At 42.1% G+C, this 27425-nt stretch overlaps 2 protein-coding genes across 4 annotated transcripts in view; one reads left to right on the top strand and one right to left on the bottom strand.

Moving 5' to 3' along the window:
- The window catches only part of tsl (torso-like), a 311116-nt gene that overhangs the window by 93096 nt on the left and 190595 nt on the right, over positions 1–27425 (bottom strand). For both annotated transcript variants that reach the window (XM_067358624.1, XM_067358625.1), the window contains one exon: positions 1485–1574. The gene's annotated coding sequence lies outside the window, so the exon portion shown is untranslated. The remainder of the gene's footprint in view (positions 1–1484; positions 1575–27425) is intronic.
- Positions 1–27425, top strand: part of LOC105669973 (ankyrin repeat and SAM domain-containing protein 1A-like) — a 46759-nt gene that overhangs the window by 8359 nt on the left and 10975 nt on the right. The window contains exons 2-14 of one of the 2 annotated variants that reach the window (XM_012363201.2): positions 185–265; positions 412–568; positions 834–979; positions 1113–1235; positions 4259–4485; positions 4965–5172; positions 7092–7304; positions 7687–7960; positions 8175–8852; positions 11793–11967; positions 26251–26571; positions 26769–26893; positions 26974–27354. In XM_012363201.2, the coding sequence (XP_012218624.1) occupies positions 185–265; positions 412–568; positions 834–979; positions 1113–1235; positions 4259–4485; positions 4965–5172; positions 7092–7304; positions 7687–7960; positions 8175–8852; positions 11793–11967; positions 26251–26571; positions 26769–26893; positions 26974–27354 (3109 nt within the window). The remainder of the gene's footprint in view (positions 1–184; positions 266–411; positions 569–833; positions 980–1112; positions 1236–4258; positions 4486–4964; positions 5173–7091; positions 7305–7686; positions 7961–8174; positions 8853–11792; positions 11968–26250; positions 26572–26768; positions 26894–26973; positions 27355–27425) is intronic. The other variant, XM_012363202.2, reaches the window with a different exon arrangement.

Here is a 27425-nt window from a genome sequence, read left to right as displayed (position 1 = left end):
ATCCCGTTGAAAATTATCATATGATTTCTGCATTTTAGATGCTTGTTAATTTAATTACCCGTCGCGATTTATTGTTGTCGATCGGAACTCGCGAAATAAAATTTAAAAAAATGTAGATACAGTAATTTGTATTTAATTGAATTCAAGTTTCTGTCGTACGATTGAGTAATATTTTTATTTACAGTTTACGTCGAGGACCAGGAGCTAATGTGCAGGACGCCAGTGGGTATTCAGCTCTTCATCACGCAGCTTTAAATGGGCACAGGTATAGTATCTTGAATATTTATCAGAAATATTGCAATATCGTTATTAGACTGTCAAAATTATCGATTGATACTCTGTCGAATTTTCTTAACGAACTTGTATTTGTTTTCAAATTTCTCTAATGTTTCCTGAAATATTCATTTGCAGAGATGTAGTCAAATTACTACTCCAATATGAGGCTTCCACGAACGTTGTCGACGCCAAGGGTTCCTCGCCGCTTCATTTGGCAGCTTGGGCGGGGGACGCGGAAATTGTACGACTAATTCTCAGCCAAGGCCCGTCGGTTCCGAATGTGAATCTTGCGGTAAGTAGTTGAATGCCTCATGAATATTCTGATAGTATAAGTGTATATAAATTGGTCACTTAAAATGCATTTTTACAAAAAACTTCTGATATTTTTCGTAGTTTTTATTTTAACTAAATATTGTAAACAATTTTTTTTTATATTTTATGCATGCCAGCAGTAAACTACTATAATGCATTTTAATCGAAATATATCTTTGTTAATGCTGCGAGTCAATATGTGTTATAAAAAAAAAAAAAATTCTAAATATCGATTTTGGTTACAGACACAGGATAACGAAACTGCATTGCATTGTGCCGCGCAGTATGGACACACGGAAGTGGTGGCACAGCTGTTGCAGTACGGATGCGACCCTAGTATCCGCAACAGCCGCGGAGAATCCGCGCTCGACCTTGCCGCACAATATGGCAGGTAAATAGGATATATGACTAACTTTTTTCGATTCAGATGCACATTCTCGTAAACTTTCATTGCATTTGCGGGTATTTAAATCTTATCGATCGATGATATTTCTTCATTGACTTAATCGTGACGTTTCTTACAGATTGGAAACCGTGGAGTTACTCGTGCGAACGCATCCCGAATTAATCGAATCACTTCGTAATTCTTCCTCATCTCTGATCTTCCCGCATACACCTTTGCATTTAGCTTCGCGCAATGGGCACAGGTAAGAGTTTGTTTATCGGCGCACATATAAGAGAATGACTTTTTTAAACAAAGCTGCTAAACATTTTTAATCGGATTAACTTTCAAAAACTTGTTTAATAATTTTGAAAAAATGTTGGATTTTTTCCTCTTTTTATTTTTATAAAGTTTATGCTAAAGTCATTCACTTTTCATCAAAAATCAATATTTAATGCAAAATCTGAAATTGCCTTGTGTCGCAACGCAGCGCGGTGAATAAAAATTTACTTACCATAATAAAACTATCTGATCCGAAGATTGGACAATCTGCCATGCATATCGATTGTGTACCGTTATCACATTGGAACTTCACACCATGCATCTGTAACAAAAATTGCAAAATTCTTACTCGAATAAATCTGTATGAACAATCCTTTAAATATCAGTGAGCTTATACAAAATTTTTATTAAATTAAAAAAAAAAATATATGATTCGCAAAAGAACACGGCTATAGATAAGATTCGGATTTTAGCTGTTTTGGTTGTATCTCACTGCGACAAAGCGGATTATAATGGCGCCATTATTCGAGTACTCGTTGTGTTTATCTAAGGACCGCGTATCACTTCTTCCCGCGAAATGGTCACGCTAATTACTGGATAATGCGCGACGTGTATTGTGTCCGAGTACAACAATGGACTCGTTCGAGCTAACCATAACGATGTCGAGCCATTTGCAGCGCTGGCCATTAGAGCCAATCAGAGAGCACCGCGTTGCGTAATCCCGTCGAATGCGATATATGCGTCCTCCGACTGGCATGATCCGATCCAACCCTCTACTGGTTACACGTCCCATATTACCGTCCCGTCGATTGCCCTCTCGTCCCTCCTCGAGCCACGCGAATGCATCCGATCGCATCATGCCGGCAGCCGCTCTGTCCATCCGTGCGGATTGCTGACCGCCTCCCGATTACGAGAATCGTATTAATCACTGCCGCCGAAACGTATCGACCTATATTAATCGCGACCGTAGCAGCGAATGGTCGCGATTCTATGCCGCAACGAGATACCATTCCTCTGCGTCCCGAAAAAATGTCGATTTTCTAGTATTACACTATAGTTTCATACATAATAATAAGATATCGCGTCGCTTACGTAAATTTAATAATATAACGAATAATCAATTACCTAGTATTGAACTAAAAGTGGAAGAACCTCTTCTATGTGGTATAAATAATGCCGTAATCATAACCGTGTATCTCATGTAATATTATTGAATTAATTGAACCGCGTTAATAGGATGACAAAGAAGCGAGCGGATAATCGATTAACGTCGAACCCATATGATCAGATGGCGGAGATTAATACCGCCGCTATTTTCCCGGATAAACATGAAAGATCCTTGGCCTCTTAGATCGCGATGGTAAAATTTCATTTCGGCGCGCCGTAACATCTCCGTTACCTCGTTCCGCATTTAGCATTTGGTGTCGAGCGATACGTTCTCGTTTAACAGGGCGATGCCAGTCCGTAATCCCGCTGAGCTTTTTGTATAATCGACGCCACGGAGACGAGAGTGGCGGACAGCGAGGGGATCGATGGTCGTAACAGTCCGGTTGGCGGTCGAATCGAATCGTGAATCGCCGCGAAACGGCAGTCACATTGTAATCGGGTATAACGCCGGTTTTTCTATGCAGCCTCGCAGCCGGTAATCGCTTTAACCGGCGCTTGCCGCTTATAATGCGATCGTATCGCGATATACAGTCCGGTGGCTGCATTTTCCGTCGATGCCGGCGCGAGGGTGCAACAGAATTGGTCGGGTAGGGGTGGCGGTGTGGGGTGGGCGTGGGAGAGAGAGAGCAGCGTGCAGAACGTGACATTTTATCGCTCGAATTTTGGTTAAATAACGGCGCGCGAGACGTTTGCGCCTGTACGAGTGAAAACGCGGTACGCACGAACTGTTTGAGCGTTTGACTAGATCAGCGTTTCTCAAACTACGGCTATAGAAAATATCATGAAGAGTGATGAGGATCTCGATGCGTTCAAGAGCCGGATGAATTTTTGTACTTTTGTAGTTAACCGCGAATGACGGATAGCATAAATTTGTATGCCAGTAATATGCAAAAGGCTTATCGTAAAATTAGATTTTTACCTTACATTTCCATTGTACTTTATATCACTTTATTTTCTCTTCCGTGATACGAACATATATATTCGTGATTATTTAAGCGATAAGCCCTTTTCTCCGTTCTGAATCTACTTATTGGACTTAAAAAAAATCACAAGATTTGAGAATCTCTGGCGTACGTGTACGCGCGCACGCAGTGGGATGCATACATTGCGATGGTCGAGCTCACGCACGCGTTTCACGCGCGCACCACAATATTTAGTGGATCTACCAGCGCAGCTATATGGTGCTAGAACAGGAGGGGTTGCGGGGAGGGGGCTGCTGGCAGAGAGGGATCAGTTCGAGGGGGTAGGAGGGGCGAACGCGGAGTAATGTCTATTATCGGATTCAATATCGGTGCTCTCGGTAAGCCAGTATACAAATACCCCTATGCTACGGTAATAACAACATAGGTGCACGCGAATCCGATCTTCAGCCGCCAATCCTATATGCGACGGCCGGCTGCGATCATCGTAGTTGGCGCATCCGATAGAAGGCGGGCGAAATCTGTGTTTTGAGCTTTCGAGGCGCTGATGGTAAATGCATTTTTGATAAAGTTTCGATGGCTTGCAGGACGGACAGAGTACATAATCGAGGTCGCAGAGTCGAGATGTTCCGACCATTGCAGATCGATTAAAAGCTCCGAACTGACTTCGATCATATCCGTGATTTATCGTATAAAGCTTCGATATTACAGTCAACAGATTATTGCCTTATTTTTATTCTATGTTTTTAATATTTTTTCGAATTTTTCTTATTCTTTATCTTGCTGAAAAATGACAAATTTCACACGAGCGTGATTCCGAATAATTGTGGAAGCGCCTTGCAAATTTAAGCGAGTTCTGTTACATTTGTAATAAACGTAAAACAAAATTCAATGAGACGTTTGTATAATTTCTTTGCAGAGCGGTTGTGGAGGTCCTCCTCGCCGCTGGAGTTGACGTCAATACGAGAACGTCAGCGGGCACTGCGATGCACGAGGCCGCACTCTGCGGCAAGATGGAAGTGGTGCGGGCGCTCTTAGATCGCGGAGTGGATTTGGGCATTAGGGATTCCCGGCAGAACACGGTGCTCGATCTTCTGGGACAGTTTCCGCCGCACGTCACACAAGATATCACGGCGGTGATAAAAAGTACGGTCGCGTTTGCATGCAATTTATTTTCGCAGCGTCGTAACCCACATACGGGCGAGTTATGTAATTAGTGGAGTTTTCGTCGAAGAAACGTAGCGTTTTTAGTGTACCGCGGCGTTTAATTAAATCGCTCGTAACTATATGTAAAGATTGCGTGTATTTGCATAACTTTATATTATGCACAGCTGAAGATGCAATTAATCCTGCGAACTCCACTTCTGTATACATTTTACACGCGAATCATCGGAACGTCTATAATTTTAAATGTTTTAATTTATATCTCACAATAATTACTCTCATTTCTAGAGATTATGCGAAACAAATTATGAAAAAAGTAGGTTAAATATTTTCGCTACTTTTTTCGCTGTTATTCTGCATTGCACGCGCGTTTTATCAGTTTTATTTGTTGATAATATTTTTAATTAGTTTTACACGAGAGAGCATGGTGTACGATTACATGCATTGTCGGCTTTGAACAGGGCATCGGTCATCTTCCGGTGTGGAAAGCGACGCTGACAGCGAGAACTTGCCGCCAATTCCGGTGCAGGGTGGCGACTCATTGGGCAGCCCCTACGAAAATGTTCGTCCGGGGGATGATCTCTCCCCCGCGGAAGGGACGTCGCCTACGCAATGGCAATTCTATCACAAACCTCGGGACGACGATCGCCGCGTTTCCGGCACATCTTTGTAAGTACTTTTTGCCCACTTTGACTCGTCGCATGTTGTGTATTGCAATATTTTTTTTTTTTTTTTTTTTTTTACAACGTTGAATCTTATTTTTTTCTTACGCTACGACATTGCGATAGATAGCCGTACGCTTGTTACAGAAAATGTGTGTATTGGTATTAGCAAGATATTAATCTGATCGTAACCAAACATTTGTGTTACAAGCGAAGTATTGCACGAATATCAATACGCGCCGATAATATCATTAAGATAGCATATTATCGAAGCGGACTGTTCAAATATTTTCGCATATGGAAATTAGAGTATTAATTAATATCAATTCCGACAATGTACGTGCAATAATAAAAATTGCGCAAACAAATCACATTCATTCATTACATTCTTACAAAGGCTGCGCATCCGTACATTTGCATACATATTCTCGTGGTATTATCATCCGAGCGGATTGCGACTTTGCGCATAAAATACAGCGGGAAAGCATTTCTCCGTCATTCAGGCTATCTTCGTAGAAATCTCTCTGAAGGAGTAAAAATCGCGATGGTATTGCATCGGGCGAGCGCGGAGAGGAGCGCTCGTAATATTTTGCAAAAAGACTCCGTATAATATAGGTGCGCGCACAAGCGGTCGCGGCTGTGCTTTAATATAGGAGATGTTGGACAAACAAAAGCGTAGATGTGGACGGAGCGCGGAGTGAATGAGTGAGTACCGGCCAAGCACCCGGGACGATGACGGCTGGTGCTGGCGCTGCCGCTGTTACCCGTAGGAAGCGGTGGAGAAGGTCGGAGGTGGAGGTTCTCGGACCGAAAAGGGAACCTGGATATGCCGGCTGGCGCCGAGGGGGGCGCGAGGGAGAGAAGGGGGATGGGTGGTAAAACGCGAAGGTGGAGGAAGAGGTTGGAGGAGGTGGCACGACCGCGTGTAGCCCCAGCGCGTTAAGCACCGCTTGGCTTGGTTTAATTTTCCTGATGTAGGCAGGCGAGATGGTGGGTCCGACCGCCTCGTTCGCCCCTGGGTCACCCCCGCTGCATCACCCCATTGGTACTCTCTGTGCCGGTGCTGGCGCTCTAGCTGCTAAGCCCGACTGGTTGGCTCGGGTACGGTGTGTGCGAGAAAGACGAAGACACAGGGGGGCGATAGAGAGGCGGAAAGAGGGAAAAGTGGACAGGAAGGGAGCGAACGAAGGAGAAAGAGGGACACGCGATGTATACATGCGGAAGAGGGAGGGAGAGAGAGAGAGAGAGAGAGAGAGAGCGAGAGAGAGAAAACGTGGGAGAGCTACTGCCGTTGATGTTCCGCACTTCTACCATCAATGTTTGACGTTGGTAGCCCCGGCTTGGCCGCCGCCTCGAAATGAATCCATCACGTTAAACAATGTAAATGTTAGCCCGTCTCAGCATAAAACTAATAACCATCGCTCTCTCCCTCGTGCTATGAGCGCGCGCGGCCTCCGCAAAACCCCGGGGACCAGCTCCTTTTTCGTCCCTCTTTCTCGCGTTCACCGCGTTCCATCTCCGTCGTGGCCTCATTAAAAACAAAAAAAAAAGAAAAAGCCGGCATTTGAATGTCTTCAATTGAGTCGTGTTTTGTCAATGAAAGCAGCTACCTATTTATACGATTTTTTTATACGATTATATTTACATCCTTATGCAGCACGGGGGGACGGGGGGTACTTTCTTACTCTTCGCGAATGTTTTAATGTTTTCGACATTAACATCTCATTATTCACGAATGATACAATTTTAAATATTTGATTTTTTGGCGTAATAAAAATAGAATATACGATGTCGGCTAGTAGCGCATAGTTGAATAGCAATTACTCCGGCTTGGCCGATACACGATACATATTACACTGCTTGGCTTTGAATGTGATTACTGTTGAGAATCGATGACGATTGACATCCCGGGGATACGCGTTTCAGTGAAGACGAGCAGAACGGGGAACCGATGAACGGAATACGGAGGGCCCTCCAGCAGACAGAGGACTCCGACCCCAGTTCCGTCTTCGACAGCGTCTTTATGTCCCTATCCGACACTCTCAACTCTATAAATACTCTCGAAAGTTCCGACCAAACTCCTGAAGATATACCACAAAACACTACCAAAAGAACACCATTACCACTCGACACTACACGGTAATTGACATAGAAACATTTTGCACCGTAGATATAGATTACACTAGAAACAACATGACTTTTTTAATATCGATGTTTTTTCGATGTAATTGAGATTAGTAATAGTTTATGTGCATGCATTTCGACATAGAATATTCATCGGACAGCGTCCGCGCGTAACTGACGTGTTGCTCGACGATTCTATTATACTTTAGATTAATTTCGAAATACGGAAAGTACATTAGTGTACAAGATAAAGCGGCGTATACGTGAGAAATCTTTCTATTGCTCGCTGATCAATCGAGCGGAAGCGCACGTTTCTCGATCCGCCGAGTCGATTTATCATCGACCAGTAATAGATCGCCGATTAATCCCACTGAGACCCCGGATTTTCGTTGCACAGGGGTTCCGACAGCGGACTGTACCAAACTCCACCCGTGCCACGCGGCACAATGGAGGGTAGCTTCGTGTCAGAGGACCTGTCCTTGACATTGCCCACGGGATACGGGGGCAGAGAGTCCGACCAATTGAGCGTGTCGTCATCCTCGAGCGTCGGCGGACCGAGCCCACGGGACCGTCGTTGTTTGCCAAACGATTCCAGCGCTGCTGGGATTTACTTGCCAATGGCGCCCTTGTCCAGCTCGCTGCACAGCCCCGCTTCCAACAGTAAAGTCTCGGTAAGAGTCTCGGTTAATCGAAATTAGCGTCGCAAATGCAGAAAAGGATATGAATATACAATATACAATACATATGTATATCCGAAAGTCAGATGGAGAAAATAATCTCGCGTACTTCTCCAAATATCGTAAATTTAATTTTTTAACGCGGGAATATTTTAACGCGAATATAAATTTCGCGAGTGTAGAGAAATATTATCTTCCTCTTTCGCAGCCGACACCGCCCAAAAAACCACCTAGACGAAACCTCTCGGTGTCACCGACGCACCTACAGACGCAGATGTCACTGTCAGCTGACAGCTCGGTCGGACCGAGCAATTACGAGTATTTGTTCTTGGCGCGCAGCGGCGCGCGGAGTCACATCGATCTTGAGCAACTGCAAAAGCGTCGCGATCAGCTGCGACACGTCACTCGAAGCATGGACCAGTACGTGGAGATGAAATCACGTCTGGTCGATGAGAAACGCGATCCTAACGTGGAGCCGGTTGCCATAACGTCCATCTACGAGAATCGACCGGTCAAAATGCTGAATCCACGAAGAAAACTACGCAGACACGCTTACGAGAATTACGAGCCGGAGAGCAGTTCGTGCGCCGACAAGTCACCCTGCAGTGACGGCGACGCGGTGCTCCAGGAGCAAACATTCGTGTCGAACGCCTTTCTCACCTTGAAATCTTCCCAGGAGAGTCTGCTCGACGAAAAGCGCGAGGCTGCGGACGGGCAAGCTGCGCCGGAGAATCGCGAGGCCACCGATAAACGTCTCAAGCGCGTGCAGATGATGCTGCCGACCAGCCCCACGCATTACGTTCAGCCGCCTACCCCCGATCATCCGCCGCCGTCCGCCATGCAAGCGGAAAAGTCCATCCACGAACGTATTCGTCCGCTTAGCCAGGTAAGTGCCGGTAGTCCTATCGATAATTACTGCACGCGAGGTCAACGTGTTGGCAAACATACGACGCAGAAAAAATAAAGATAGCGAGCACTTAATGACGGATCATTAACAGCGCGTGATAACATCTTATTACGAACTTCCGAGGCAACGCAATTTCCAGGCGCATTTATCGCATTATCGAAATAAACTTAATGATTTCTCCGCTTCCCGATAACTCTCTGCGGAATTCTTTTGAAAAAAAAAAAACTCCCGTATTTTCCGCGAAATAAAATTGCTTTAGAATATCATATCGGCAAGTTATGAACCGACGGATAAGCAACTAACGTCGATCTCCGCATTAACTCGGGCGAGCGTGCATGCAAAATTCTCGATTCCCCGCGAGAATTCCGCAGTTCGTTTCAAACGGCAGGCAAATGGGAGCGTTTCTGCGATTTGTCGCGCGGCACCCAGCGAGGCGTGCAACGGCGGCGTTCAATTTTGCATCCTCCGCTGCTCCTTGGAAGTACGGCAATAGGTAGACGCTTATGCATCCGTCTCGTATGTCGAAATACCAAGCTATAACCCCGCTGACGTGTTAGGTTCGCGGAGATCGCAAAGTGATTTGTGCGAAACTGTCGATATATCTTTGTAAAATACTTGTCGACGGCTGAGATCGTCCTACGAGCCGTCTGTGACGCAAGAACTTAGCAACGGATATTCGCTAAGGATTCGCTATTAACGCTCTCACTTGACCCGGTGCCTTGGACAGTAGATAAGCAGCCGACGTGGCGTCTTACCAGGTTACGTTTAATATACAAGCTGTGTTTGATCTGTGATGCGATTTACAAGGAGTCGACCCTCTGCCTCGCTCTCAGCCGCTGTCGCTGAGCTTCGGCCTGTCTCGCTCGTTTGCTGCCGTTTGCGCGTCGCCCTATGATCGTTCTGCTGTGAGACCGACTACGTTCAGTTCCCATCCATCGCGAATGGATATCCATAGCATACCACGCTGCTTCCAGCACATTCCTGCTTCTCTCCCTCTCTTACTAACTCTCTCTCTCTCTCTCTCTCTCTCTCTCTCTCTCTCTCTCTCTCTCTCTCTCTCTCTCTCTCTCTCTCTCTCTCTCTCTCTCTCTTTGCTCTTTCCACGGTGTCTCTCTGCCGTTCCCTATATGCATTCGCAATCCGTGTCTTTCAGTCGGCTATACACGCTTGACGAAATATCACACAGTGAATATATCCGGAAAGGAGTCGGCGAACGCGACGAAGACGGTGAGCCTATGTGTACAGTCGGTGGCACCGTGTAGCATCGCTTGCTTGAGAGATAATCGATGCCTTCATCATGCGAGTTTGTATGATGAAGATAGACAGATACTCGCGGTATGTTTCATACATCCTTTCTGGCTTTCTCGATGATTTGCAAATTGTTTGTTCCTTATCGAGATATAAGACAATTCTACACGCTTTCGATTTCTAAATCTCTGAATTAATCTCAGCTATCGCGTTGAAAGAGAGAAAAAAACAACAAGAGATTTGTCGATTTCAGATGTAACGATGTCGAATAGTACAATGCATCGAAAGATCTAGTCGAGAAGATATCTCGGAGAGCTATGGGTCAACTAAATCGCTCGACTTGCGCGGCTAATATCGCAACATCGGTCGGTCGATTCGCGGATTGCACTCGAGTAGTATATTCTCAATTCGCCGAGCGGCTGATATGATTCGATGACGGGGATCGAACGCTATTACGGCAGCTGAAGACAGCGCGGCGGCCCGGCGCACGGAGGCGGAGGGTCTCCATGAACCTGTCGGAGGACGTGGGGAAGAGACGGGAGAACCATCCACGGATGGTTGCTTCTCACCCGTCAACTTCCGCGAATCCAGCAGAGCGGCAGAATGCAAGACGCCGACACCCTTTGAATAATGAAGCCCTCGGCTTCTATGCCTGTCTGACTTCGCCTCGCGAACGCTCGTTCTCCTTAGGAGAGAGAGAAATTCGCGAATTTGTAGCGACGGTTTCCGGCTGTCTCCTTGAGACGCTCTCGGCGTTTTACAGATGATACCGCGATCGTCTGTCAGTGCCTGTGACGTCAAATTTTAATTGCGTTAGAGCCTTTCCGGGACGCGCGCGATGAAATAGCGAGCTGCCGTCTCGCAGTTTGCGCTTAGTAAATCAGGACGCGAGGTCGCTCTCTTTGAGTGGTGTGACTCGGTGGCAGTTCTCGGTGGTTTACGGACATCGCCATTAAATATAAATGGCGTCATGTTTCCAACTTGTTATTAATATTGCAGAATATAAAAATACACAAATGTATGTGTAATTAAACGTAAACGCGCACAAATTATGCCGAGTTGTAATTCTAATTATTCCAGCATCGAGGCTATTCATCGTGCAGTTTTTTTTTTCCTTTACAGTAAAAATTATTTTTGATGTGTAAAGTAATTTCGATATAACTGCATTGCAATATTTGCGCGGCAACAATTCTCCGCGGATCATAAAATTCGAGAGTGCTGGAAAAATCGTATTATATTTGTCATTTATGACTCGCCGTCAGCGAAATCGAAAGAATTAATGTCAAAAGGTATAGATTTTTATTCGAATAAATAAATATGCTTTAGGTTGACCACGCGTATTTATTTTCCCTCCGATTTACATGGCATATTTCTCGCGTGCCTGCGCGCGGACGTTTCGTTTCAATAAATTTTCATCGCGATAGGATTGGCTTCATTTTTCCATCGTGCGATTTGCTACCGCGACGCAACGCGGATCACGGGGGAATTTTTATATCGACTGTAAATATCCGTGTATAAAATACGAATGTTGACAATTTTGCGATAACAGCAATACGCGCAGAGTAATAGTGGTCGCGGGCAAATTTTACTCGCAGTATTTACTCGCAATGCCACAACGGATTTTCGGCGAGGCATCTCGCATTTTTCTTCAAGAAAATGATTTGTCAATAGGTGTACAAGCGAAGATCCCGCGACATGGAGACGGAAACCGACGAGGATCTGCTGCAGTTTCCCACCGCTGGATCACTGGATGCATCCAGCGGCTCGCTGTCGAGCGTATCTCTGTCTGACAAGAGCATGTCCACGGACAATGTTGAGGAATACTTCGGCGACGTGCCGTTCGCAGGTAAACAGCAACGCACGCTTGGCTGCACCGCATGACGCTTCTTTCTGCCCACGTGTACATGCATAACCGTTGTGTTACGTCTCTGTCTTTTTACCGTTTGCCTTGAAACACCGCTAACGCGACGATTGGGACGTATCTGGGGATCACGCACAAGTTTTTCGGGATCTTCCCCTTGTTCGAGTATATAGTGTGTCGTTCGCTCATATCGTTGACGAAAACAGCAGAAAGGCTATGAGGCGAATTGTACATATATGTATAATGGTATCTGGAAATCGTGCTGTTGCAATCGTCTTACGTATGTGTTAAGTTGTTTTCACCCTGACTCATTGTTATCGCGACATATCTATATTTATGGCGTTCGTGTAAAGTATATTTTTGTGTGTTTGCGACCTGGAAGGTTCGCCAATCTGTGTAATAACAAAAATTAAATCGGTGATTTTTTTTCCTGGTTCAGCTTCCTCGAATTCACTTACTTATCACTCGATACAGATATAAGAGATGCTGAAGTATTACAAGCCTTATCTATACTTTTATAATAAAATACAATAACGAAGCAGCTGGTCTGCGTATAATAGATTACAAGTTACATTCTTGAAGCAATTATATATATATATATATATATATATATACATATTGTTTGCAATTAAAATTTATTCCAATAGTAGCTCGGTAGCTGATTACCTAAGTTCGCATATAAGATTGTCATGCATCACTACGTCAGAGAAGTTGAGATAAGAAGACTTCACAAAAGACGTACTTTGCATATTACGCGCAAACTATTAAGTATTATAGTTATATTTGTATACTAAGCGTGTGTGTGGCCGGGCGATGTCTTATCAATACAAGTGGTATTTCTATTTCCATTAATTTATATCCAAATAATCTATTCATTCCAGAGCTATTTATCTTTTCACTCTAAAGTGTTTTATCGCACTTTTGTAATACCGTACCAAAACGAACCTTCCGGGCTTTGCTTCCGAAAGAACAGATAAATCACGCGGAGCAGTTTTCTCTCCGCAAGAGAGAAAACGTTTCGTGCGACGTAGATCTTCCTCGGCTTGATCGAGCCGGATGTACCTTAGCGTCAGGAACATCGAAAAAAAAGGTCGGAATTCGGACGCGTGGTGATAGTGTCAGAAGAGTTACAGTTCGCTATCCACTTTATCGGAATTCACTGTTTTTCTTTGATTTTGGGCGTCGATATATGAAATACAGTCGATGCATCTGTTCCTCCGCCACGAAGCGGCCCTCCGGTCTTTCTATGGTAATAAAATCCGTCGGGTCTGGATTTCAATCTTTGCCGACGCAAAGCGAAAGACGTGCCGCGCAAGCACAATCGTTGCGCAAAAAAAAGCTAACGATCCGAGTTCGTTATTCGGGCCAGCTCGGTGCTCCCGGTTATCGGTGGTTATTCCCGGCTAATCTAATGGATTAGGCGGTGTTCTTCGTAGCGAATGATAATTCGTAGTAGAATTTCCCGGAAAGGGAGTGTTAACTTCACGTTCGTTGTGTAGAGATGTTAGAGGTATTAGGGATTTTGCGCATGTTACGATTAGAAAATAAATAGTTCCTTAGATAGTTGGTATATTATCTTGTTACGATATCAATGTGTGTACATATCGATAGACTTGCTGTATTACATACATATCTTCACTTCTATCTTTGCGTTAGTCCGTCAAAAGTGTACGCAGGACGAATGAGTTTCGATTGCGTCGTATGTTATACTTGACATAAGTGGTAGAGATATGATAACTAGTCCGTTAGAATTATCGTCGTAAGTAAAAATCAGCGATATTTGATAATTCTAATAATATTAATGATATGCATAAAGTTTAATACATATATTATGTACGCCTCTCGTGCATTTATCTCGCGTTACTTAGCTTTACTGCAATTAAATTTTTTTATTTTATATATAATGCGTTTTTGTTTTCTTTTTTTAATAATATATAATATTTGATATTATATGGATCGTGAGAAATGCAACATTTGCATATCGAATGCGTAATTCAATACGCAGCAAATCGTAACCGTAAGGCTATAAACGCTTGAGAAGAATTTAAGATTGAAAAGACTGGAAATTATATCGCAAAAAGAGACAGTTGTTAAGTTTTGTAATTAAAATTATATATGCAAATATATTTTTGAATAAGTAGATATATTCTATATTTATATATACATATATAATGAGTTGTTGCTGTAGCAGAGTAAGTATGGTTTCAATTGTCTCTCTCTTTATTGAATCATATATTAAATTTTTATATATTCTCTGTTTCTCTAATATTACGTATACAAAATATCGAAGCATATCCAAAATATAAATATACTCTTTGTAGCGTTGCTGAAACTAAATATCGTGTCTTTTTCTGGTCTACATATAATATTATATCCTATGATAATATTAAAATTGCATCACGATCATTTTTATCTTTATTATATATAAATTAATTCATCGCAGCGTACATACGATACAATCCTGTATTTATTCACTTTAAGCGCGTAATAAATGCAGTCTAGTTATGAATTATTATACTTAAATTGTGATCAATTTTGTGATCTTCTGATTCGAATATATTTATAACATTTATGAGACTCTGCAATGAGAGGGGGGTGTTGTATGACGCATTAAAAATTCTGTTTGACAATAATACTTATATCTTATTTTGCGATTCATTTCATTTTATTTTGCGTCAAAGCTTCGTCTAAATATTATAATGGCTCAATTTCTGTATACACATACAATTACATATATAAATATGCGCGATATATATTTACATTTTAAATTTAAGCAATTATAGTGCATTATAATATCCTTGATGTGCTAATAAACGTTATGCTGCTATTGTATGCGATGTCTTGAGTCATTTTGTCGCTTCTGTTTTTCCTCTGAGCTTTCGTAAAACTTTGGTCCTTTAATGTAGCAGAGAGTACGAGAGAGGGAGAAAGAGAAAGTGCAGATTCGTTCTTTTTAGGTGTATTATAATCTTTGCTAAGATTTATTTTGTCATTAGGGTAATAATAGGTAGTCATAACGGTATTTTAATATTTCTCTCGAATCAACATTTTTAACTTTTGACAAAATTTATTTTTCTAATCATTTCTCATAAAGTTTAGTCCGGAAAGAGAGGAAAATTGTTTCAATATTTTATGCGACTGGTAATTTGTTCTATCATTATCTTATAAATATATACCTATATATTCTAAGAAATTATGGTTGTATAAAAGCACATTCGCACATTTTATGGTAAGTTGCAATACGATGTGTAATATTTAAAGTTTTCGATATATATCTGATTAATCCAGAATGCAGTGATGTTGTCGGATTAACCCAAAACTATGTACATATGTACGGGATAAGAGTGACGATTTATTAACTAAACGTTTGGCAAAAGGGAGATTATTTGTGATATTGTCTAAAGAACAGCGCTGCGTTTACACTTTATATGTGCATGTTTTGCGATTTCGTTGTTCAACTTCTGTGGCTGCATACTCTGAATATTATATTTTTAGTGATTAACTGCGTAATAGTCTTATGTGTATTGTATATATCTGTCATGTCCAGCGTGAGTATGAAGCGTGCGATTAAGATTCGTATGCAAAATATTATAAAGTGTATATCGTAACGAAAGATAAGGCGAAACTAAAGTGAGGTGAGTTCCCACGAATAACAAGTTATTAAATTTTGTTTATCTATATATATAGAGTGAGAAATTATTAATTTATACAATATAATGTGAATAAGGCCTTATGTATTAACAAAATCAAATTATATAATAAAAGTGTGTTATTAAGCCGATGCTGTATGTTCGTGCTTGTATTTATTTGTTTATTTCAGATGACATACGTTTCGGTTACAGTTTTTGCCTTTTCAATATATATGATATCAAGACTTTGAATTTTGAAAAGAGTCAAAACTATGATCGAAACATACATCAGTTGAAATAATGTAAACACGCATGAATATTCAGCGTTGGCCTAATAGTCCACTTTCATTATACAATTTGAATGAATTAATATAGATATTGCAATATGCATTTTTAAAGCTCACATAAATGATGAAATTGCGCTATATATTCCTCTCACGTTTCGTACGATACGCAGAATTCGAAGTAGATACGCGAATGCCGTATCTACTGATAAGACTCTCGGACTATATGAAATGCACTCTTTATCAAAAATTATAAGTCATTCATACACCTTTTCTCAAGATAAAGACAAATTCTCACTGCTTTCTATAAACTATCTTTTATCTACTATTCTATTATTCGATCGAAGTTCTATTATTTAGTGAACTAAGTTATTATAATCTCAACATATCTATTTCAGTCCAGTCAGACAATTATGTATTTTAATATGAATCACACTTGGTGACTGGAAAGTGGACGGTTAATGCACTGCTTACAGTAAGACGAACGATATTATGACATCCGGTAGGGTACGCGTTACAAGTGAATACAACCTGACCATACGTTCCCAACCGCGTTAACTTGTAATGAGATATGGCAATTGCGTAGACACACGGTGTACGATCTTCTTGCATGTGGTAGTTGTGACCGATAAACGCCGTGAGAAATTAATAATTTTTATTAGTTTATCCGTTTCTGCTTCTTAAAATCTTTCCGTGATTTATTCGATATTTTATAGATATATATCATTTTAATCTTTTTTTTTTTAATTCCATTATCTTTAATTCGCTGCTATTTCGCAATAAAATATATATTTTATTTGTGCTCTTTGTTAGCAAAATGAATCACGATAGACGTAGAACAAACTTGAACAACTCCGAGCTAATCAGCTAAGAGCGAAGCTAAACCGCTCGTCACATAGAAATAGATATTAGATACATGGTTATTGCGCTCTGTCATATGGTGAAAAAAAAAATCTGCAATCTGCGGCTCCAATCACTCGTCGGACGAACCGGAATGCACTTTCAGGCAGCTAGTTAACCTTTCTCATTGTACTCCGTATATGACCGTAACGGAAAGCATGTGGCTGCCTTTGTGTCGTCCTGAAGAACAGTAAACTCTATGCGCGACATTGCCTCCCCTTTCACGATTATGGATTTAGCGCTGCGAAAATAAGCTACACCATTGTTTTACGATAACCGACCTCTCATTTGTGACCCTGTTCGCCACGCGATAACGCGATGCATTCGATAACGCAGTAATGTGACGTTCTGTCCCGCTTCTCGTCGCGAAGGAGCGCGCGGCTATTAGGGTCAAATTTTTTGTCAGCGATGAAAAATTATGTTGGCATAATGAGACACGCGTATGCAACAGATTACGCTCTACCGGACGTTACGAAAGGTCATCCTTCGTTAGTTACGTTCACTCGTCATTGGCAGTTCCATAAATCATGGGCGCTGCGCATTTTGCCATTAGTGACGCTTTCCATTCGGCAAATGAATGCCTCGATCATTGAACCGATGCCTCGCATTGCCTCGCATTGGCTGTGCAAAATCTTGCCTCTTTACAATTGAACTACTTAACGATTAATTCAGACTGGCCCACCACTCAATCGAGCAGTTTATTCTAAAAGGAGCATAAGAATAACAGTAGCATTTTGAGAATAATAGATATTTAAAATATTTAAAGTCATTAATATTTTAAACAGATAAGTATAATCTGGAAAAATAAATGTCACAGCTACAAAGAAAAAAATATTAGAATAATTAATATTCATTTTTTTTGTGCGTACGCATTATTTAAAATTTTAGAATAGAAACAAATTGACAAAATATCGTTGCAATCGTTGCAGTTAATAGAGCCACTTTCGACGGCACGGTTAACGAGGTCGATAATACCGTTTCTGTTTTGCGGCTATCGTTAACGTGTCAACCATATCGCGCGGTAACGATGACTCTCGTCCTGGGTAAAAAAAATATTTTGCTCGATTTATTTCCCGGCGGCCGCTTGACCGCTGCGATGTGCGCGCGAGCCACATTATGACATCACGCAGGAATGTGTGGACCGTGGGATGTGACTCATGCGATACCAAGTCGCTTCGTTCCTTTTGGCGGTAACACTTCGGTTCGCCACGATTCTTCGTCGCACTCAAAACTCGCAATTGATCGGATTGTATTCGTGAGTGTTCGCAATTACGAATGATTCGGCGCCGATTGCCGTCAAAAACCACGAGTGTTGAGGTATGGAAAGTTATCTCTGATTTGACGGCTTCAATCAGCGATTAGCCAATCGTTAATTACGCTTTCTCGTTACGTGATATTTCCCGTCACTCGCGTGTGTGATTTTCTGACAGTATCGCGAATTCGAAAAGTGTGTGCATCTGTGCGCGTGTGCGTGTCTCATTACGTAAGAGCGAATTTAGGGCTTGATAGTTATCGCGTTTGTGTGTGCCTCTTTCCAGACTATATATGTGATTGATGTTGTTGAGAAGATGAGCGTTCGTCTGCGACTTAATTGCGGTGGGAAAAGAGCGAGTTTCGCGTCTACGCGCACACAATACGCAACATTTTGATGCGTATTATACTGTTTCACCGAGTTCGGGCTGCATTAGTCATGACCTCCAAGAAGTCTCCTAGAAAAGCCGACTAATGAACTTGTCGACTGCTCGGCACCAGCTTGTCGCCTACGTGAGATAACGTTGAATTGTGTCACGACTTGAAAGCGTCTTGATATCGAAATTATGCACCTTTGTCGCCGTGAAAAAAGCTGACGTAAACCAGATATTAATAAACGGATAACGAAACGTGTTGCGTATTATAATTCCAAATAACGCGGGGCTTAAATGTGTCAGACTACGTGGCGGTGCAAAGTAATTAGATATGCGTGAAAACGACTTACATATAGTGGCATCATTTTACCCAAGCCAAGTCTATTTTCTGTTTATTAACATCACAATGATCCAAGACTCGACAGACCTCCGCTATCTCTAAGCGTATTCGTCAGTATTTACTGAAACAATATTGCACTATTTTTGTCTTTTCGTGTAAAGTTTTTTTAATTTAATGAAATTTGTGCGTCTGCTAAATATCGTAACAAACTTAAAGAGAATGTGAACAAACATCTTCAACTTGTGTACATTACATTTCGCAGGTTTCTGTTTGAAATATTTAGCTGACGAGCTATCCGTGAAAGCGTGGAGGAATGTGAAATTACGTTTGCTGCTGCTGGCATGTTAATTATGCAGATAAAAATATTTTATAATAACAGAGTGAGCTCGGTAAGAGACTGTTGCTTTTATGTAAGTTGAATATCGAGTTATTTCGTCAATTACGATTTTTTTCGAAAAATACGAAATTACATTTAACTGCGCGAATACAGTCGACTTCGTTTTGATGCGTCACGTCCGCGTCACGGATGTGCCTCAGCAAGGCAGGTCATGTCCGTCGAATGTCGGCGGACTGGTCGATGGAAGTTCGGATGAGAGGAGCCCTTTCCGGAGTTTCAAACCGTGACAGTCGTGCAGTCAGTTTCACGTAGGCTGCTCAAAGAGATCTATTTTTATTTGCGAATTTGTGTGATAGAAGCTCTACCGTATCTCTCGTCGGGCACGCTTCAACAAAACCACCGATCGAAAAAACTCGATTACTACGTTTCAGTTACGTTTTCCGGAATTGCAAACTTATCACTAGAAGCAATAATAATGTCAAAAATTTAAAAATTTATTATAAACAATTCGATCTGATCGGTTCCGAAACACTGTCATTCCAACATAAAAAAATATGCCTTTTGACGTTTTGTACTTTCTCGGTAGACGGCACGAAAATACATATTCCAGGCAATTTCGCGTGTTGCATGTTAACATTAATAATGAAGGCAAGAGGCGGATGTTCGGGTGCTGGTAGCGAGGTGAATAGGAAGGTAAGACCTGAGAGGTCCTTACCCAACCATTGGCGAGTGCAGCGAGCGCCGTAATTCGGCCCCGGGTCCCAAGGAGTGATAGTCCCATCTCTGAGGTCATCTTTACATTCTACTAACACACCGAGCCGTTGCATCAACATGATACACACACATTCACGCTCTCGGTCTCACACGCGCTTTCTCTTTCTCTCTCTCTCTCTTTCCTTTCCGCGTTTCTCCTGCGCTGTCTCTCTCGCGCGTATTATTATCGGACGGGAGTGCGGGTGGCGTGGACCGTTTCTCGCCTCCTTCCCCGCTACCTTTTACGCCACCACCACTACCACGGCCACCTCCTCCTCGTGGACCTAACACGTTCGAATTAGTCGTCTCGTTAACCAGAGTCGTGGCGCACCGAGGAGTCCAGCGCGTACGCGTCGCTTGACTGATTTGCTATAAACGAAACCGCGGGCAGGCGTGCGAGTCCGAAAGTCGTGTAGTTCCGAGAACGCGTTCAACCTTCAGTTTCACTTCCTCCCTGCAGTGGAAAAATTCATTTTATATAAAACAATCGAGTGGATAATTTCCGCAATCGAGCAGAAGTTGGATATTTCTCAGCATCGTCGATACAGCAATGGATTGACCATGCCGATCGACGACCATGAGACGACCTTGGGTTGGTCGGCCGAGGCTGACCGCGGTTGACCTCCGATGAATTGTAGTCATATACCTGCTGAGACGCATCTCGGCTATCCTGCTGAGACGCATCAATCCCGAGAGGATTTTGCGTGCTCATACATTCACCACGCGTATTAAATGCCGGTTAAAGGAAACGGCGTACCGGAGTGAAGTCTCCGACGCGCATTTCGAGGCGGAAGATATCGTCTGGTTGAGCAGTTAACTTGGAGCTTGCTCGTTTTCGAACCGACAAAGTTCCGGTTGGAATCTCGAGGAAGCTCGCCTGGAATTTTGCTCGCCGATTCAGAAGCGGCGCGCGGCGCTCACGTGTACGTGCGAGGCGGGTGGGAGGGCGATCGTGATCGCATGCGATCGAACGTGCGATCGTTTCCTCAGTGTCGCGCCGATCGATCGGACAGGTGGATATCGGGGAGTGCCGTGTCGCCGGTCAGGAAACTGTCGGCCGTTGCCGGACGATCGTTCGTTGATCGAAGTGAGAGCGTAACGAGGGGCGTACGTGTTTTCAACGGTGAGAAAAGGACGCGTGTCGCGGCCCATTTCGTGTGAAAGAGATAGACGGAGAAAAAGAGGAAGACGACGTTGAGAGACGAGGAACGGACGTCGAGCAGCATCTGCTATAGGGAGACGGCGGACTTCTGTGTCTGTGGGTACGTGCCTTCGTAAGTGTATGTGTGTGTCCGAGCTGCGCGACCGTGTGTACATACATGTATACTACATGTGTATATATATGTATATAAGTCCGCTGTCATGCCACGTGCACTTTGTAGAAGCCCTGCGTGTCCCAAAGAAGTTCCTGGCGTGCCTCGCAAAAAGCGCGATACTTGTTGCTCGTTACGTTACTTGATGTTATAATAGTTTGTCCTCGGCAATTGCGTCACGAAAGATCAGTTGAGAGAAGTGAGTTTAAAGTGAATTTACAAGAGCAATACATTGTTTTTAGATTGTTCACACAGGATAGCGGATTTTTATGTTGTAGTAACTGAACACGAAAAGCGTTCTGCGTAGTGAATTAGATACGATAGCTACGCTCAATATTCATATAGCAGTAATATCTTATTAGTGTCACAGATATCTCTGATTTTTTTATATAACAATCTTCCGGGTGACATGTAAGTGCAACATGTCACCTAATTTCACTTGATTTCACTCGAATCAATTGTTCTAATTCCAATTCAGAGATCCGAGTGCATTCATTCACGCATATGGAAAGTGTGTGTCGATAAAAAAAGAGAAAGGTAGATGAAGAAATGTGAAACACGTTTTATTATACTTATTTAGCTTAACGATCTTGAAAAGAATCGTAGAAACGAGTAGAAATGTAGAATTGTTTAAGCATTATTAGCGAAATCATACGTTAGCAAAATTATGCATTGACAAAATTATATACATTTAGCTATCCACAAATTAGTTTTGCAACTTGCATTTATGTAGAATATTCTAATAGATAATGATTCCATATTTTTAATCAATTGCTTTAAATACATTGCGTTGACACTACGTAACAAGGGATTTTCGCTGAGTGTTATTCGCCCCGTTTATTTCAGTCTCGCAATTTTGTTATTCTTAGGCGACAGTCTATCTTTACTTCTGGCAAACGTCTTGCCTAGTGTTACGTTGTAACTTGCGAGTAGATACACGTGAGATCGAGAACAAACCCATTATGTCACAGCAGCAATATGCGAGCCGTTCTATTTTTCACTGATTAACTGACCCATTATGCAATCGCTGATAAAAATCCCGGTGTACTATATTTCGGCGGAACAATATAATGTTGTATGTTTTCATGGTTGGGAAAAAATGTTTTACGTGGCAGGAGTTATTGTTGTAAAATTCTGCTTTCATTGCTTAATGAATACGATGTAAAATAATGCTGCCGCATAGAGTGTGTATGAAAACAAAAGTTGGATATGCCACACAAATAAAGTGAGTTTTGCCACGTAAAACCATAATAAATTGAGTTAACTAAAATTTGATCGATAAAGTCGCCGACTTAAAATATTTGGGCTAATGTGTCGATATAATACACGTCGCGAAAATATAAAACACAAAATCAAGAACATATAATACTGTTCACTTTATTTTTATAAATCGCATTAAATCTAAACGCATTAAATGACACGATCGCGCCCATCCCCGCGAAATTTCCGTCATGAATAATTGAATAGAGCTATATGAGGAACGGAAACCATCGAAGGTTTTCGAACCCACATCAATCGTAGATAGAAATCATTCTCATTCGGCTCTCGTCCGCTTAGCATTAGCACTTCCTATAACGAAGGCCTTCCACGAAATGATTTTGCGCATTACGCTCATCTCTCAATGTCAATAGTATCGAATGCGACAATATGACGAAAACTCTGAGTAGTTTCATTAGCGATTACTATTTAATAGGCATACAGAAAACCGATGCAGCAATCGCTCGTGACGCGGCACGCCTCTTGTTTGACATTGATAACAATTATCTTCGAAAGATAATCCGCGCAGCGAACCAGACAAAGAATCTCGGAATCGTAGTGTGATAAAGCATTTATTTAAACTTTATGAATAACAATCATACGACGAAAACATTCCGCGATAACCTAAGTTTCTAATATTTTCAAAGGAAAGATTCCTTCAAGAAGATGATTAAATATTTTCCATTCATTACATAAGATATTACTTGATAAATTGAATATTATTAATCCAAGCATGAGGAAATATCATAAAAATGTACAAAATTCAAAAACATCTTCCACTATAATTTCATACACGGAACTTACATTATACTTCAACCATATGCAAGGTCAGCAATAATCTATTGCATCCGCGTTATCGCTTACGTAGATCGCTGGCTCTATTGTTTCTCTCTCTCTCTCTCTCTCTCTCTCTCTAATGATTTCATGGTAACTATAATTCATCCAAGAATTCATCGCACCTACGACCAATTGAGTTTAATTGATCATACGTGAACTTAACTCGACTAAATGGTAATATTCCGTAGTGCAGGGCAATAGTGCATATTAACGCATTAATCGTTTCTCGGCATCTTTGTAGTTTCATAGTCAGGAGGATAATACTAATATTAGGGCGTCTTTGTTACTTAATAAGATAAATGAGCTGCTGGCAGATAATACTGCCGAGAATTGGATGAGGGCCGAAGTAATTTATGGACGATCGCGCGGGGTCTACGATCCGTACAAAATTTCGTTTGTAATCCAGCAACGTTGAGAAATCTGAAGCTTAGAAGTCTGACGTAAATACAGAATACAGTTTGTATCAAAAGTATTGATGAAAATAGTACTTAAAAATACGATACAAAAATACCAACAAAAAATAATATAAAAATATGATATTAAATTCTACATTACAATCATTATAAATTTATTAAAAAATGAAAATTAGTTTTAATTAACAGAAACGCCATTAAGACGTCAGAATTTTAGAAGTGTATCATTTCCTGATAAATTGCTATAAAATTAAGATCAGTTTGTGCGAGATTAATGTCTTGGCGGATACACTCTGTTCATGTAACCTGTCGGTATTCTGGGCGGAACTTTGGCTATTACAATCCTCCAGCCGGTGATCTGCGGTGCAAGACCGAACGGGTTTATTGCGGATTTTAATAACTCCTCCGGTCGATATCTAGTAGCGTGCGGCTAAGAACACAGATTTGAAAAATGTAACGGCGCATCATTTACGAGCCGCTTAACGACCATACATTTTTAATATCCACTGAAATCCGGCCTCTACTTCTTTCCTCGGCGAAGCCCTGAAACTAGCGTGGCACACGCACTTATTTACGCAAGGATTACTTTAATGTTTATGGTCTATGAGAATCGCCGGATCGTCCGCAGATTTTCCTCTCGCTTTAATGGAGCGCGCGGAAATCTTGGTGGCGAAAAAGAGAATTAAGACGAGCGGAAATTACGCAATTCTCTATTAGAGGGGCGAGATTAATGATCGCGATTAAGGCGCAAGAGTCGTGTGTGCATTAAAATGTTGCGAGATACAAAACGAAAGGACTGACTTTTTCTGCCGCCAGTCGCCTACGTGATATTATTGAGCTTATAATCATTCATTACGCAATCATAGTAATTATGCTTAATTATTACAATTATTTCATTCTTAATTTTCATGGATGCAATGTGACGTTAAGTAGGCATATTTAAAATAGAAATAAAAAAACTTAATTTTTCAAGTGTTTTTTGCACACTTTTAGACTTTTGTATAAAATATAAATAAAAAATCGAAAAAATTTCTTGTTATTTCAAACTGTTTCAGAGATATTTGTTACACTTGTTTTTAAAGCCGAACGAGAATCAGTGCCTTAGGTGGTCGCTAAAAAGGATGAGCAACGAGAGTTGGGAAAGACGGGAATTTATGTAATAATTTGTGTATATGACTTAAATAACTACCTACATAATATAACGTTGACTGTGGAGAGCAGCGGCGGTAAGCAGACGACGCCCTCCGCGATGGAGCTTTAATTAAAATTACGTACGTTTGCCTCTCGTAACGTGTACACGTTACTCTCTCGCCTTCTCCTGGCTTCTATTTAATATTTTTATGAGCTTTTCATTATGGTGTGTCTGAGTGCGCTTGTATGCCACTCCCGACATAACGTATTCGCATTCTCGCGAAGAGCAGAGGACATCTTTGAAAGAGCATTCGCGACGGCTACTTAAATAGGTTCTTTTTCTTGCTTTCCGCCGTGCTCCGCCGGCGGATCCTCATTTGCGGAATTCGTATGAAGGAATCTCTATCGCGCACTCGCGGATTGTCGCGAATAACGGATCGTCCTTGAAGGGACCGCAAACGCGAGCCCTTAACAAGCACCTCTTTCACGCGGGATGCGTGGAGCCGCGATAAATGAGCGAAGGGCCGTAGAAAGAAACGAGAAAAGGGGAAAATTGGGAAATTACTCGCAACTATGTGACGCGGAGGAATGCAGTGTCTGAGCGTTTGAAGAGAAATTACGAGAAGAGTCACGAGATTGTACGTTGAATATCTTTTCACTGCGCAACGTCGTAAATATTTTTCGCGCAATTCAAAAGATTCTTTCTGTAACGTCGGCTTAGCAGAAACTATAATATATTTCATTCATTCAGCTGAATTTTTAGTTCTTTTAATGCTTAGCAACTTTACAAATGATACTATTTATTTAACGAAATTTTATCATATGAAAGACAGCTCGTTCAATACTATTGAATCCCAAATTCAAAACCATAAAGCTTATCGCTAAAGGCATCGACATAATTACTTGACGATCGTGGTATCACAAGACAATCTTGATTGCTTTCCAGACACTGAATCTCATCGAGGCATCAAATAATGACGACTCTACAATGAATATTCAACGTATCTATAAATCCACCGGTTTGTGTTGCATATGCATTATGAAGATTCAATAGATGATGATACTTAACAAATTAACGTGCAAAAGCTGTCAAAATTGCAGAAGAAAGAGCAGCTACTCAGTTTTCGTAGAAACCGCAGAAATAAATAGTGACGTTTACACACAATTCATACACGTTCCTACAATATTTTAAATTCTCTAATAAGTAACAAAACTAATTTTTTTCTTAATATTTATTACAATAGATATAAGAGAACGATATAGTGTTCGCATATTTTACGCAATTATAGAAATTAAGCAAATTTTATGAAAATAAATCTTACGCTTATTTTTTGTAAATAATTCCGAGCACAAAAGCATTTAAGAGCACTGTGAAATTGCATATGTGAGTGTACGATATCAGAGCGTGGAAAGAAGAGCGAAGATAGTAATGTGTCGGCGTGCCGATAGGTTTGTTAAAGGGTTCCGTCACGGCTGAACGGCCGCGTACTTTGCGCCGCTTGCGGAACGTCTACGGTCAAATCGTATGCGGGATGGGAACCGGCTGCGACAGCGGGGGCGGAGAACGTCTCGAGGACGGCGAGGTCGCCATTCGGCTTTCCGGCGACCGGGATCGCGACAGGGACGAGAAGTCTCTCAGCATAATGAGTCCCTTCGACGAGCAGGAGGAGTGGGCGAAAATCTCGGAGATCATGGCGTCGTTCGGTACCGGCCTCGTGCGAGAGTCGGTGTTCGTCAGCGAGCTCGAGAAAGAATTCCAAACCAGGCTAGGTAATCTTATCGCCGCGTGCGCACGCGGTGTTTTCGATTCCGCGCCGGCAGTGACATTGATCTTGAGCGATTTCTCGATTTTTAGTTCGCGTAACGTACAGAGATATCCACTTGTGGATTTTACCGGCGTTACTCGCACATGATAATAATTCGTCACTTTATTTCTCGCATATATTCCTACAATTTTTATATCTCAGGTTTAAGTTCAGACACTAGCAGTCCCGTCGTTTCCACAACCGTCGGTCAGTGGCTGTCCAGTTTGGGTTTGGCTGATTACGAGTCTCTCTTTATCAACTACGGCTTCGACGATCTCGAGTTTATAGTGAGTAACAGCCGTGCGTTTCGCTCGCTGCGATCGCGTTCGGGCGACATGCGGAAAATCGTTTAATTGTGCGCTTGCAGAACGGAGTGTTGGACGAGTCGGATTTGCGCGAGATGGATATCAGCAGCGACCAGGAACGAACGATGATCATGGACGCGGTCGGACTGCTGAACAAACGTGTGGAAAAGCGTAACGCCGGTCACGGCCAATCGGTGGAGGAGTGGCTGAAGAGCATTCACCTGGAAAATTATGCGGAGACGTTCAGGAAGCATCTGTACACCGACATGGATCGGGTCAAACGGGTCTGGGAGGTCGAGCTGGCAGCAGTCTTGGAAATCCAGAAGCCGGCGCATCGCAAACGCATTCTGGCATCCGTAAGCGGCCCGAATAGCACGCGCGCGCAAACTCGAAACGGCACGGGGCCGAACTTGGAAGATTTAAACAAGGACCTCAACACATTGGTAAGTAAACATATTCATCTGCATCTAACGAGTGCGCTGTAAAATTTTATCGTTTGGTGTAAACGAACTTT

Source organism: Linepithema humile, chromosome 7 (genome assembly GCF_040581485.1).
Source record: "Linepithema humile isolate Giens D197 chromosome 7, Lhum_UNIL_v1.0, whole genome shotgun sequence".
NCBI lineage: Eukaryota > Metazoa > Arthropoda > Insecta > Hymenoptera > Formicidae > Linepithema > Linepithema humile.
The sequence above is the reverse complement of the archived record's forward strand: the minus strand, read 5'-3'. Positions and strand labels throughout refer to the sequence as shown.